Source organism: Triticum aestivum, chromosome 7D, assembly GCF_018294505.1.
Source record: "Triticum aestivum cultivar Chinese Spring chromosome 7D, IWGSC CS RefSeq v2.1, whole genome shotgun sequence".
Lineage (NCBI taxonomy): Eukaryota > Viridiplantae > Streptophyta > Magnoliopsida > Poales > Poaceae > Triticum > Triticum aestivum.
In genome coordinates, this window is record NC_057814.1 from 552,590,253 (window position 1) to 552,604,385 (window position 14,133).

A 14,133-nucleotide genomic window follows, 5' to 3' on the forward strand; every position below is an offset into this window, starting at 1 on the left:
AACGTGGGGATTTGCGAGAGTTCGGACACCATGTGGACATCCGCTTGGCCTACCGTTAGTTGGATATATGCCCTCACAACTCATGTGCCCTGTCCTTTAGGTCCGTCTGACCCACCTATGTTATCCAGATTTGATGTCTATTTGAGGGACATGGTTGGATGACCAACTCTCATATGCTGTCCGAAGACGCGTCCGGACGTGGTCCGCGCATGAATATTGTGTCTGTTTGAGGGATAGTGTTGGAGATGCCCTAAGAGCATCTACAATCGGACTAGGCAAATCCGCACCCTAAACGTCCGCTGGCACATCTGGGCGCATCTCCAGATAGCTCCGGTGGCTCCTCATTTTGTCGTCCTAGACAACTACACCCCTCATATTCAACTCCTCATATCTAGGCAAATTCATACACGTCCATCATATAGCACGAATTCATCACCAATCATCTAGCCGAACGGACTCGTCCGTGTTTAGGGCGGATGCCACCTTCCTTCTCCCGCTCTGCTTCCTTCGAAACTCCCTTCGGGAAACATTCTTCGTGTTTCAACCCCCACGAATGACGTCGAGAGAACATCCATGTCGGATGTGGGGGACGGGGTACTCAACAACGATTGACGAACCGGACTTGGGTAGCAGCTTGGATGTTAGTAGTGGCGTGGACGAGCAACAACTCGGATGTTTGCAGTGGCGCGGAAGGGTAGCAAGGGTGGATCATGACCATGATTTTGGTGCGCGAACTGAAGGACAAACATGTTAATTTTGGTGGATATGTCAATTTGAAAGGATTTGACATTGGCCCGGTATGTTGGATCCGGTGTGACGGACGTGTGTGGACACGCCCGAGCCTCCCATATCCACTCCATGTATGGAATTGGTTTGAGTGGCACCTAACAAGCTGAACTTACAACATCAGTTTGAGGGGGGCAATTGGGTCGCATGTTGGACCGCGCACCGACCAGACAGTCCACCGGACGTATAGAGGGTTTTTTGCTCTAAGAAATTTATAACGGACAAGTGATAATACATATGCTACAGTTGTAGCCGCGGTCTCTCGCCTGACATGCCAAGAGCCACGTCGCCGGACGACAAGTGTGGCGAGTATCAGGACAAGTCAGGTTGCTTTCAATTGCTCGGTGGCGCTGGGGCCAAGTGTCGCTCGCATGACACGTTCGTACGCCCGCCCGCCGGATCATGCATGTCCACCGCATGTGTTTCCTTGAAAGTTGTTTCGTTTCTTCTCTTTCCTTGGCGTGCCTCATCAGCTGCTTTGCTCTTCCCTTTATGGAAGACGAAATGTATCCGCGTACCGGCGTACCACATATTCCACTTAATAGGGTCCTCTCTGTGAGAGGTTGACGTCAATTTAGGAAGCGGCAAGAGCAAACAGACCACATCGATATGGCCCTCTCTGTGATGCACTGGACGAATGGCAACATTGCATCCGTAGATTGCGTCATCACCTAAGGGGATGGGGGGCTAATGTGGGAGGTCAGACACGAGCAAGAAAGGAGGCGTTGATTGCTACCTCTTGAGCATGCGTTGATTTTCCCTTGAGGAGGAAAGGGTGAAGCAGCAAAGTAGCGTAAGTATTTCCCTCAGTTTTTGAGAACCAAGGTATCAATCCAGTAGGAGGCCACACGCAAGTCCCTCGTACCTACACAAACAAATAAGAACCTTGCAACCAACGCGATAAAGGGGTTGTCAATCCCTTCACGGCCACTTGCAAAAGTGAGATCTGATAGAGAAATAATACTTTTGGTATTTTTATGATAAATATTAAAAGTAAAGATTGCAAAATAAACGGCGCCAGAAATAGCTAGTTGATGGGAGATTAATATGATGGAAAATAGACCCCAGGGCCATAGGTTTCACTAGTGGCTTCTCTCAAGGTAGCATAAGTATTACGGTGGGTGAACAAATTATTGTCGAGCAATTGATAGAAAAGTGCATAATTATGAGAACATCTAGGCATGATCCTGTATATAGGCATCACGTCCGCGACAAGTAGACCGACTCCTGCCTGCATCTACTACTATTACTCCACACATCGACCGCTATCCAGCATGCATCTAGAGTATTAAGTTCATAAGAAAGGTAAGATGACATGATGTAGAGGGATAAACTCAAGCAATATGATATAAACCCCATCTTTTTATCCTCGATGGCAACAATACAATACGTGCCGTTTCCCCTACTGTCACTGGGATCGAGCAACGCAAGATTGAACCCAAAGCTAAGCACTTCTCCCATTGCAAGAAAGATCAATCTAGTAGGCCAAACCAAACTGATAATTCGAAGAGACTTGCAAAGATAACCAATCATACATAAAAGAATTTAGAGAAGATTCAAATATTGTTCATAGATAATCTTGATCATAAACCCATAATTCATCGGATCTCGACAAACACACCGCAAAAAGAGTTACATCGAATAGATCTCCAAGAAGATCGAGGAGAACTTTGTATTGAGATCCAAAGAGAGAGAGAAGAAGCCATCTAGCTAATAACTATGGACCCGAAGGTCTGTGGTAAACTACTCACACATCATCGGAGAGGCTATGGTGTTGATGTAGAAGCCCTCCGTGATCGATGCCCACTCCGGCGGAGCGCCGGAAAAGGCCTGAAGATGGGATCTCATGGGTACAGAAGGTTGCGGCGGTGGAAATAGGGTTTCATGGTGCTCCTGGATGGTTTCGGGGTATGTACGTATATATAGGAGGAAGAAGTAAGTCGATGGAGCCACGAAGGGCCCACGAGGGTGGGGGCGTGCCCAGGGGGCAAGCGCGCCTCCCTGCCTCGTGGCCTCCTCGGTTTTTTCTTGACGTCCACTCCAAGTCCTCTGGATCACGTTTGTTCCAAAAATAACTCTCCCGAATATTTCATTCTGTTTGGACTCTGTTTGATATTCCTTTTCTGCGGAACACTGAAATAGGAAAAAAACAACAATTTGCACTGGGCCTTGGGTTAATAGGTTAGTCCCAAATAATATAAAAGTGTATAATAAAGCCCATTAAACATCCAAAACAGAATATATAATAGCATGGAACAATCAAAAATTATAGATACGTTGGAGACGTATCAAGCATCCCCAAGTTTAATTCCTGCTCGTCCTCGAGTAGGTAAATGATAAAAACAGAATTTTTGATGTGGAATGCTTTCTAGCATATTCTTCAATGTATTTTTTTATTGTGGCATGAATGTTCAGATCCGAAAGATTCAAGACAAAAGTTTAATATTAACATGAAAATAATAATACTTCAAGCATACTTACAAAGCAATCATGTCTTCTCAAAATAACATGGCCAAAGAAAGTCATCCCTACAAAATCATATAGTCTGGCAATGCTCTATCTTCATCACACAAAGTATTTAATCATGCACAACCCCGATGACAAGCCAAGAAATTGTTTCATACTTTTGATGTTCTCAAACTTTTTCAATCTTCACGCAATACATGAGCATGAGCCATGGATATAGCACTATATGTGAAATAGAATGGTGGTTGTGGAGAAGACAAAAAAGGAGAAGATAGTCTCACATCAACTAGGCGTATCAATGGGCTATGGAGATGCCCATCAATAGATATCAATGTGAGTGAGTAGGGATTGCCGTGCAACGGATGCACTAGAGCTATAAGTGTATGAAAGCTCAACAAAAAAAACTAAGTGGGTGTGCATCCAACTCGCTTGCTCATGAAGACCTAGGGCATTTTGAGGAAGCCCATCATTGGAATATACAAGCCAAGTTCTATAATGTAAAATTCCCACTAGTATATGAAAGTGACAACATAGGAGACTCTCTATCATGAAGATCATGGTGCTACTTGGAAGCACAAGTGTGGAAAAAGGATAATAACATTGTCCCTTCTCTCTTTTTCTCTCATTTTTTTCTCTTTTTTTCTTTCCTTTTTCTTTTTTTTCTTTTGGCCTCTTTTTTTCCTCTTTTTTTCGTCCGGAGTCTCATCCCGACTTATGGGGGAATCATAGTCTTCATCATCCTTTCCTCACACGGGACAATGCTCTAATAGTGATAATCATCACACTTTTATTTACTTACAAATCAAGATTTACAACTCAATACTTAGAACAAAATATGACTCTATGTGAATGCCTCCAGCGGTGTACCGGGATATGCAATGAATCAAGAGTTAAATGTATGATAGAATTATAAAGGTGGCTTTGCCACAACTACGATGTCAACTACATGATCATGCAAAGCAGTATGACAATGATGAAGCGTGTCATAATAAATGCAACGGTGGTAAATTGCATGGCAATGTATCTCGGAATGGCTATGGAAATGCCATAATAGGTAGGTATGGTGGCTGTTTTGAGGAAGGTATATGGTGGTTGTATGATACCGGCGAAAGGTGCGCGGTATTAGAGAGGTTAGCAATGGTGGAAGGGTGAGAGTGTGTATAATCCATGGTCTCAACATTAGTCATAAAGAACTCACATACTTATTGCAAAAATCTATTAGTTATCGAAACAAAGTACTACGCGCATGCTCCGAGGGGGATAGATTGGTAGGAAAAGACCATCGCTCGTCCTCGACCGCCACTCATAAGGAAGACAATCAATAAATAAATCATGCTCCGACTTCATCACATAACGGTTCACCATACGTGCATGCTATGGGAATCACGAACTTTAGAACAAGTATTTCTCAAATTCACAACTACTCAACTAGCATGACTCTAATATCACCATCTTCATATCTCAAAACAATTATCAAGTATCAAACTTCTCTTAGTATTCAATGCACTTATATGGAAGTTTTTATTATATCCATCTTGGATGCCTATCATATTAGGACTAATTTTTTAACCAAAGCAAATTACCATGCTTTTCTAAAGGACTCTCAAAATAATATAAGTGAAGCATGAGAGATCAATAATTTCTATAAAACTAAACCACCACCGTGCTCTAAAAGATATAAGTGAAGCACTAGAGCAAAATTGTTTAGCTCAAAAGATATAAGTGAAGCACATGTAGTATTCTAATAAATTCCGATTAATGTGTGTCTCTCTCAAAAGGTGTGTACAGCAAGGATGATTGTGGTGAACTAAAAAGCAAAGACTCAAATCATACAAGACGCTCCAAGCAAAACACATATCATGTGGTGAATAAAAATATAGCTCCAAGTAAAGTTACCGATGGACGAAGACAAAAGAAGGGATGCCTTCCGGGGCATCCCCAAGCTTAGGCTTTTTGGTTGTCCTTGGATTTTAACTTGGGGTGCCTTGGGTATCCCCAAGCTTAGGCTCTTTCCACTCCTTGTTCCATAATCCATCAAATCTTTACCCAAAACTTGAAAACTTCACAACACAAAACTTAACAGAAAATCTCATGAGCTCTGTTAGCGAAAGAAAACAAAACACCACTTTAAGTTACTGTAATGAACTCATTATTTATTTATACTGGTGTTAAACCTACTGTATTCCAACTTCTCTATGGTTCATAACATCCGATACTAGCCATAGATTCATCAAAATAAGCAAACAACACACGAAAAAACAGAATCTGTCAAAAACAGAACAGTCTGTAGTAATCTGTATCGAACGCATACTTCTGGAACTCCAAAAATTCTAAAATAAATTTATGGACGTGAGGAATTTGTCTATTAATCATCTTCAAAAAGAATAAACAAAATAGCACTCTCCAGCAAAAAGTTGTAGCTAATCTTGTGAGCGCTGAAGTTTCTGTTTTTTACAGCAAGATCAAAAAGACTTCACCCAAGTCTTCCCAAAGGTTCTATTTGGCACAAACACTAATTAAAACACAAAAACACATCTAACCAGAGGCTAGATGAAATATTTATTTCTAAATAGAACCAAAAATCAAAAAACAAAAATAAAATTGGGTTGCCTCCCAACAAGCGCTATCGTTTAACGCCCCTAGCTAGGCATAAAGGCAAGGATAGATCTAGGTATTGCCATAATGATGGTAAGGTAAATCACGAAAACTCATCTCATATTCCCTACGTTCAGCAGCAAGTTTCCTTTGTGGCAAGAAAAAGTAATCGAAAGGGCTAAATTTAATAGGACAGAAGTCCCCAAGATCAAGCTCGGGAGGTATGGGTTCCTCCTTTGGCCCCTTATATTGCACAACCAATTCATCATTATAAGCATTCTTTTGGCGATAAGTCACGAGCCTTTGTTCAAGAGAAAAACCTAACCCGTTGTTCTGAATAGCAAAGACATCATTAAGTTCAGAAATTCTATCAACTAGAACATCGGTAGGAACCTTTTTTCCAAGGTTTTCATTGTAAGCAACATGATCTAAGGATCGTAAGCGCATTAAGTCTTCTTGATTAAAAAGGATAGCCTCTATGGGAGGACGACCAGCGTCCACCCTATAATGCGCAAAAATTTCATTGGCCTCTTTCATTATAAATCTGAACTCATGTGCCAAAAAGATAGTAGCCGCTCGCTTAACAAAAGGATGCTCGATATTGGAAAACTCTAGAAAAATCCTTTGTATGCAAGGATGCAAATGAATAAATTGTCTTTCAAGTTCAACTACGAGCAAGGATATAGCATCCGCAAGACTACTAGTTCTATGAAGAATAGACCCACCCATAGAGGGTAGGGTACCGGCACAAGTAAAGAAATCTTGAATAACTCCTTTCCCAATAATATTACCGCTACCAATCCGAAACTTTTTAGTGTGTAAAATACTAGGATCTTCAAGCGGATCATCAAAAACATCAAAGTTTTCCATATTATTATCCTTATCAACGATAACCTCCCCAGTTTCAGACATAACGGTAGCACAGAGAACGATCACACAAGAAGCAAGCGAAGAAAGACGAACGGAAAGAGAGGGAGAATAAAACGGCAAGGGTGAAGTGGGGAGAGGCAAACGAGAGGGAAATGGCAAATAATGTAATGCGAGGGATAAGAGTTTGTGACGGGTACTTGGTATGTCTTGACTTGTGCGTAGACTCCCCGGCAACGGCGCCAGAAATCCTTCTTGCTACCTCTTGAGCATGCGTTGGTTTTCCCTTGAAGAGGAAAGGGTGATGCAGCAAACTAGCGTAAGTATTTCCCGCAGTTTTTGAGAACCAAGGTATCAATCCAGTAGGAGGCCACACGCAAGTCCCTCGTACCTACACAAACAAATAAGAACCTTGCAACCAACGCGATAAAGGGGTTGTCAATCCCTTCACGGCCACCTGCAAAAGTGAGATCTGATAGAGAAATAATATTTTTGGTATTTTTATGATAAAGATTAAAAGTAAAGATTGCAAAATAAACGGCGCCAGAAATAGCTAGTTGACGGGAGATTAATATGATGGAAAATAGACCCGGGGGCCATAGGTTTCACTAGTGGCTTCTCTCAAGATAGCATAAGTATTACGGTGGATGAACAAATTACTGTCGAGCAATTGATAGAAAAGTGCATAATTATGAGAATATCCAGGCATGATCATGTATATAGGCACCATGTCCGCGACAAGTAGACCCGCTCCTACCTGCATCTACTACAATTACTCCACACATCGACCGCTATCCCGCATGCATCTAGAGTATTAAGTTCATAAGAACAGAGTAACGCATTAGGTAAGATGACATGATGTAGAGGGATAAACTCAAGCAATATGATATAAACCCCATCTTTTTATCCTCGATGGCAACAACACAATACGTGTTGTTTCCCCTACTGTCACTGGGATCGAGCAACGCAAGATTGAACCCAAAGCTAAGCACTTCTCCCATTGCAAGAAAGATCAATCTAGTAGGCCAAACCAAACTGATAATTCGAAGAGACTTGCAAAGATAACCAATCATACATAAAAGAATTCACAGAAGATTCAAATATTGTTCATAGATAATCTTGATCATAAACCCACAATTCATCGGATCTCGACAAACACACCGCAAAAAGAGTTACATCGAATAGATCTCCAAGAAGATCGAGGAGAACTTTGTATTGAGATCCAAAGAGAGAGAAGAAGCCATCTAGCTAATAACTATGGACCCGAAGGTCTGTGGTAAACTACCCACACATCATCGGAGAGGCTATGGTGTTGATGTAGAAGCCCTCCGTGATCGATGCCCCCTCCGGCGGAGCGCCGGAAAAGGCCCCAAGATGGGATCTCATGGGTAAAGAAGGTTGCGGCAGTGGAAATAGGGTTTCGTGGTGCTCCTGGATGGTTTCGGGGTACATAGGTATATATAGGAGAAAGAAGTAGGTCGGTGGAGCCACGAGGGGCCCACGAGGTTGGGGGGCGCGCCCAGGGGGGCAGGCGCGCCTCCCTGCCTCGTGGCCTCCTCGGTTGTTTCTTGACGTCCACTCCAAGTCCTCTGGATCACGTTTCTTCCAAAAATAACTCTCCCGAAGGTTTCATTCCGTTTGGACTCCGTTTGATATTCCTTTTCTGCGAAACACTGAAAGAGGAAAAAAGACAGCAATTTGCACTGGGCCTTGGGTTAATAGGTTAGTCCCAAAAATAATTTAAAAGTGTATAATAAAGCCCATTAAACATCCAAAACAGAATATATAATAGAATGGAACAATCAAAAATTATAGATACGTTGGAGACGTATCATTGATCGCCGAAATAAAAACCCTAGATACTAAAGCGGACTCGATGGGCATATCTCAGGAAGAATGGGCACGCGGGATGTGATGGTTTCTGTTTTAACATGTGAAGATATTTATTGGCAACAGAGAGGGCAACAACGTTGGATTCTCAAAGGAGACGTGAGCACATAATTTTTTCATGCCATCGCAAACGGCCGTCATAGGAGATGCACAATAAATATTCTAAAAGAGAGGGATAACACTTTCTCTGAAATGAGCGAGCTGGGAGGGCATATAGATGGTTTTTATAGAGAGTTGTTGGGTTCCACACCCGGTGGAGCGACATCCCTTAGTCCTCAGTTCTGGGAGGGAAATCGCCTAGTGTCGAAAAGCGACAATTTGGCTCTCATCCAACCTTTCACCTCTAACGAGGTCACGAACAACCTAAGAGCGATGAGAGGGAACACGGCCCCCGGCCCAGATGGATTTCCGGTTTCATTCTACAAGAAATTTTGGAAATTAGTGGGGCCTCATTTCGTTAATCTGGTCCAGGAGTTCACACTTAGTAAAATCGATGTGAAATGGATAAATTATGGAGTTTTGGCTCTCCTCCCAAAGGTTCTGGGCGCCGACAACATTAGGCAATTTCTCCCAATTACCCTCATCAATGTGAGCTTCAGGCTTCTTGCAAAAGGGTTTGCGTCGCGCCTGGCCCCGGTGGCAAACAAATAGTGGACCCGTGCCAAACAGCCTTCATCTGAGGCCATAGTATATTGGATGGGGTGGCAGTTTTTCATGAGGTGTTGCATGAGATTCGACAAACCAAGGAGAATGTGTTTATACTTAAGATTGACTTCGAGAAAGCATACGACCGGGTGATGTGGGACTTCTTGGAAGAGGTGTTAAAGGCAAAAGGATTTGACCCACTGTGGATAAGCTGGATGCGACAATTGGTGAGAGGGGGACATACGGCCGTTATAAACGGCCACATCGGTCCATACTTTAGGAACAAGTGTGGGGTTAGACAAGGAGATCCTATCTCTCCACTTATATTCAACATCATTGCCGATGCTCTGGCCAGCATTCTGGACCATGCCAAGGAGGCCGGTCACATATCTGGGGTGGTGCCCTCAATCATTCCAGGGGGATTTCACACCTTCAATATCCGGACGACACCCTTATCTTTATCCTAAACTCTGAACAGGAGATTGTTAATCTCAAATTTTGCTCATGTGCTTCGAGAAGATGTCAGGTCTTAAAATTAATTTTGAGAAGAGTGAGGCCTTTGTCATGGGTGGTGACTTGGAATCACAATTGCAGGCAGCCCACATGATGAATTGTGAATTGGGATCTATCCCAATGAAATATTTGGGAATGGCAATATCCGCTAGGGCCCTCTCCATGGGGGACTTCCAACAGATGGTGGACAAGGCTGCGAATAGGGTGGAACCGTGGCAGGGGAAACTTCTGGCCTCAAGAGGCCGGCTGGTGCTTGGCAATGATCGCCTCACAAACATCCCTATGTTTATCATGGGTTTCTACTTGTTTAGGGATGGAATTCATGATAAGTTGAATAAGATTAGCTCACGTTTCTTTGGGGCAAAGGAGAATGGTAAACAAAAATATCACATGGTCAGTTGGGACAACATATGCCGACCCAAGGAAGTGGGTGGTTTGGGGGTTATTAACACCAAGATCATGAATTGGTGTCTAATGGCAAAATGGGCATGGAAAATACTTTTCGGACAGGGAGGGTTATGGTTAGATATTTTCCGCTCCAAGTACTTTCAACCAGGGAGCGTCGAGTTCCGGTCTAATATCAAGTTGTCTCAGTTTGCGAGGGATATTAAGAAGTTCCAGCCGCTACTTCGCCTCGGAACAAAATTCGAAGTCCATAATGGCAAAACGACATGTTTCAGAAAAGACTTGTGGTGGGGGACTCAAACCTTATGTGCTGCATTTCCGCTTCTATTTGCTATCTCGGATAAGCCAGATGCAAAGGTGGCCGAAATGTAGCGCCAAGGTAGGTGGGAGCCACGGTTCCGCCAATCTCTAGGGCCCCTTGAGGTAGCTGAATGGGAGCGGATGCGTAATATCCTAGATGGTGCCCAGCCTTCACCTGGCTAGGATGTGGTGACATGGCGTCTTGGACCATCAGGGAGCTTTTCTACGGGCTCGCTATATAGAGAGATCTTCAAAAGCTCGACGCCATGCGACTTATCGGGGATTTGGAAAGCAAGGCTTCCAGCAAAGATAAAAAATTTCCTCTGGTAGGCGGCGCATAACCGTATCACTAGTGGGGATCAAATACAAAAAGGAGGGGGTCGGGTGATGGGAAATGTATTTGGTGCGGAGAGGGAGAGGACCATGACCACATTCTATTCAGATGTGTGATGGATAGATTTGTCTGGAGTGCCGTCGAGGAAGTTATGGGATGCTCTTGGAATCCTCGTGGCTTCTCGGACTTCTTCCGCTTAGCAAGCTCCACCATGGGAAGGGATAGGAGGATGGCTTGGGTGGGATTCGGGGTCATCGCATGGGCCCTTTGGACAACTAGAAATAAAGCCTTCATAGAGGATCAATTCATTCGTCGTCCGGTTGATCTCCTATACAAAATGGTGTCTTTCTTGCAGCTATGGAAACTACTGGCAAGAAACTCGGACATAGGACAGGTGGAGGAGCTCGCAAACAAGGTGCGAGCAAAGTGCACTGATCTACGATGGGCCCCGTAGGGTTAACAGCGGCATGTGGCCGTCCAAGCTACCTTGACAGCTCTTTTGCCTTCTGCGCGTCATAGCTTCATTAGTCTAGTTTCGCGGTGCGTCGTATTTCAGGCATGTGGCCTTGTATACCCAGTACTTTCTTTCCTTGTTTTTCGTTGCACTTTCTAAGGGCCTCATTCTAAGGCCGGGCAGATGCCTCCGTTCTAAAAAAATCCACTTAATACGTACTGCTGTAAGTTGTTTCCTTGTGAGTAAAAGTCCATCGCTTCCAGTACGCACTACTCTTCGAATATAGCGGTTAGCTAATTTGTTTGGTCGTTCGTTATTGTTTTCCAAAGATATGCGTATATGGTTTTCCAAAGACACGCATATATTTAGCCGTATATTATTACTCATTTTTTTTTCCAGTGATGATACGTGTGTGGATCTGCACAGTTTTTGTACAATTTTACAAGTCATGTGCTTGACCTTGTTACGTGCGGTTCTATTTTGGCGCCTACGTGATCATCTGTATCCCGCAATTAAAAGACAATCGACGCTCCACTTTTGTAGAGATCTTTTTTGGGAAATCAAATTAAAATAAAAGCTGGCGGTGGTTTCGTCCAAGTAATTAAAGGTCGGGATCGATTGGGATTTGCACCAAAGTACAGGCAAGAATGAATGAATGGTCGATCTGTACGTTCTCACCAAAATCAATTCTACCTCTGCATCCACGCTTTAACTTACTCCCTTATTATTTTCCTATATATATACAGCTAGCCAGCCAAAAAACGCCTAATATCTCAGGTAGCACATTAAAGTACGTACGTTGATTCTGAGCGCATGCAGTTTCCTTCCTCCCCGAATTGCCCTCCCCTAACCACGGCTTTCGATTCCTGATCTTTACCAAGTCCAGAGACCAGAGCGCGTAATTTGTTTTGCTTTGTTTCCTTACACCCCAAGATTCGTGCAGAGATCAACGCCTCAACAATGCCTGCTGATTTGGCGCCAGAACATATAACCACTAACTTAAACGATATATACATACAGTATATGGATGGAATTCGTCTGGAACGGAAGCCAGCAATTTCGGTGCAGAAAGGTAATATAACACGGCGAATTCGTGGTCTCCACTCCAAATTTAGGGAGAGATTGAAACGGACGCCATAAATAAAAGGAAAAATCCCTACTAAAAAGGAGACGGGTTAACTATTGGGGGCCGGTCAATCTCATCGTCAGTTGCTTTCTCACTCAGGCCAGGGCCAGGAGGCGAGGACGTGGACGCCAACCAAAACCCGGTCACGCACCATAAATACTCGGCTGCCTGCCATCTACGGACCTCCTTTCTTTGCCGCATCTGACTAACTCCGGGGACGCATCGCCTTGGCTTGGCAGTATATATAGGAGCTAGCGGACGACGCGCGCGCCCCATCAATCGCCATGGCTGTGGACCTGCAACGCCTGCGCCACATGTTACTCACCACCGGCGCCGGCGCCGGCCACCACCAGCTCGCCTCCGCCGCTGCTATACCAGAGAGTGGGCCTTGTTATGGTGCTGCGGTGCCGAGCCAGCGGCAGCACCAGCCGTACGGCGACCACTTCATGCTGCCGCCGCCACCGACGACGTCGCCGGCCGCGGAGCAGTATTCGGAGTTCTTGGCGATTGCTGCGACTGATCTGGCGAAGAAGGACGTCAGCCCCGACGGTGCTCAGGAAATGATCACCAAGAAGCGGAGGCGCGACGAGCAGTCGTCGATGCTTGGCGCGGCCGACGTTCTTGCGGCCCACGTCCAGCAGCAGACCATCGACATCGACCGCATCCTGCTCAAACATGTAAGTCCCATACCATGATCAAATCGCCGCCACCGATCGATACTTTGAGTTTCAGGCTTTAACCGTGGTCGATGATGCAGGCGAGGAAGATGAAGACTACTTTGGCGGAGCAGAGGCAGAGCCAGACGAGGCTTATCGTCTCGGCCGTGGAGGCCAGGGCGGCGAAGCGGCTCAAGGCCAAGGACGAGGAGATTGAGCGGATCAGGAGCATGAACTGGGCGCTCGAGGAGCGCCTTCGGAACCTCTTCATGGAGGCCCAGATGTGGCGCGACGTCGCGCAGTCCCACGAGGCCACGGCCAACGTGCTCCGTGGCGACCTGCAGCGGGCGCTCGACGTCCAGGCCGTCCATGGCGGTGGAAGCGGCCACGGTCAGGAAGACGACGCCGAGTCGTGCTGCTGGGGGGAGAACCAGGTGCCCCTCTGCGCGGAGGAGGTGGGCACGCCGGTAGTGGAGGAGCGTCACGCGACAGGAGCAGGAAGGTGCAAGGGGTGCCGCGAGGGCGCGGCCGTTGTGCTGCTGCTGCCGTGCCGGCACCTCTGCGTGTGCGCGCCGTGCGCGGCCGCGGCGCAGGCGTGCCCGGTGTGCGGAAGCGCCAAGAATGGCAGCGTCTGCGTCAACTTTTCGTGATGCGGGAGGAATAGTTTTAGAGTCGACATTTTGTTTCCTTCTCAAACTTTACTACAGTCGACTTTAGTTTTGTTTTCTTCACTTTTTTGTTGTTGTTGACGGGGCTGATAGGGCAATGGTTGGATGACATAGATATCAGAGGAGGAGTTTCCCTTCTTGATGTCAAAAAAAAAGGGGGGGTTTCCCTTCTTTTGTTCAATTTTACTAGTTTTTTGCTCGAGCTGTTGGATCAATTGTTCAACAAGAAAAAAAAACAATTCATAATATTCCAAGATGTATGCTTCAAATTAAATACATAGATTAGAAAATTGAACAATATATATGGGTTTGTGATTTGCGGCGACTTAGGTAAGCACGGTGGAAGATGGTGGAGATAGTGTAAACATACGCATGGAGACATTAGCGACAAGGAGATGACATCAACGACTATGGCGGGTGGGGAGGGA

At 45.1% G+C, this 14,133-nt stretch overlaps 1 protein-coding gene across 1 annotated transcript; it reads left to right on the plus strand.

Annotated features, from left to right (window-relative positions):
* The first annotated feature begins 12,383 nt into the window (after positions 1–12,383).
* Positions 12,384–13,886, plus strand: LOC123166721 (E3 ubiquitin-protein ligase BOI). Its single transcript, XM_044584510.1, has 2 exons — positions 12,384–13,058; positions 13,139–13,886. Exons 1-2 carry the CDS (start codon positions 12,666–12,668, stop codon positions 13,685–13,687), a joined length of 942 nt encoding a protein of 313 aa, XP_044440445.1. The 5' UTR covers positions 12,384–12,665; the 3' UTR covers positions 13,688–13,886.
* Positions 13,887–14,133: the final 247 nt, after the last annotated feature.

Coding starts and splice junctions, on each gene's coding strand:
- LOC123166721 (XM_044584510.1), top strand. CDS start 12,666: ATGGCTGTGGACCTGCAACGCCTGCGCCACATGTTACTCACCACCGGC. Junction 13,059..13,138: donor ACCGCATCCTGCTCAAACAT/GTAAGTCCCATA, acceptor TCGATGATGCAG/GCGAGGAAGATGAAGACTAC.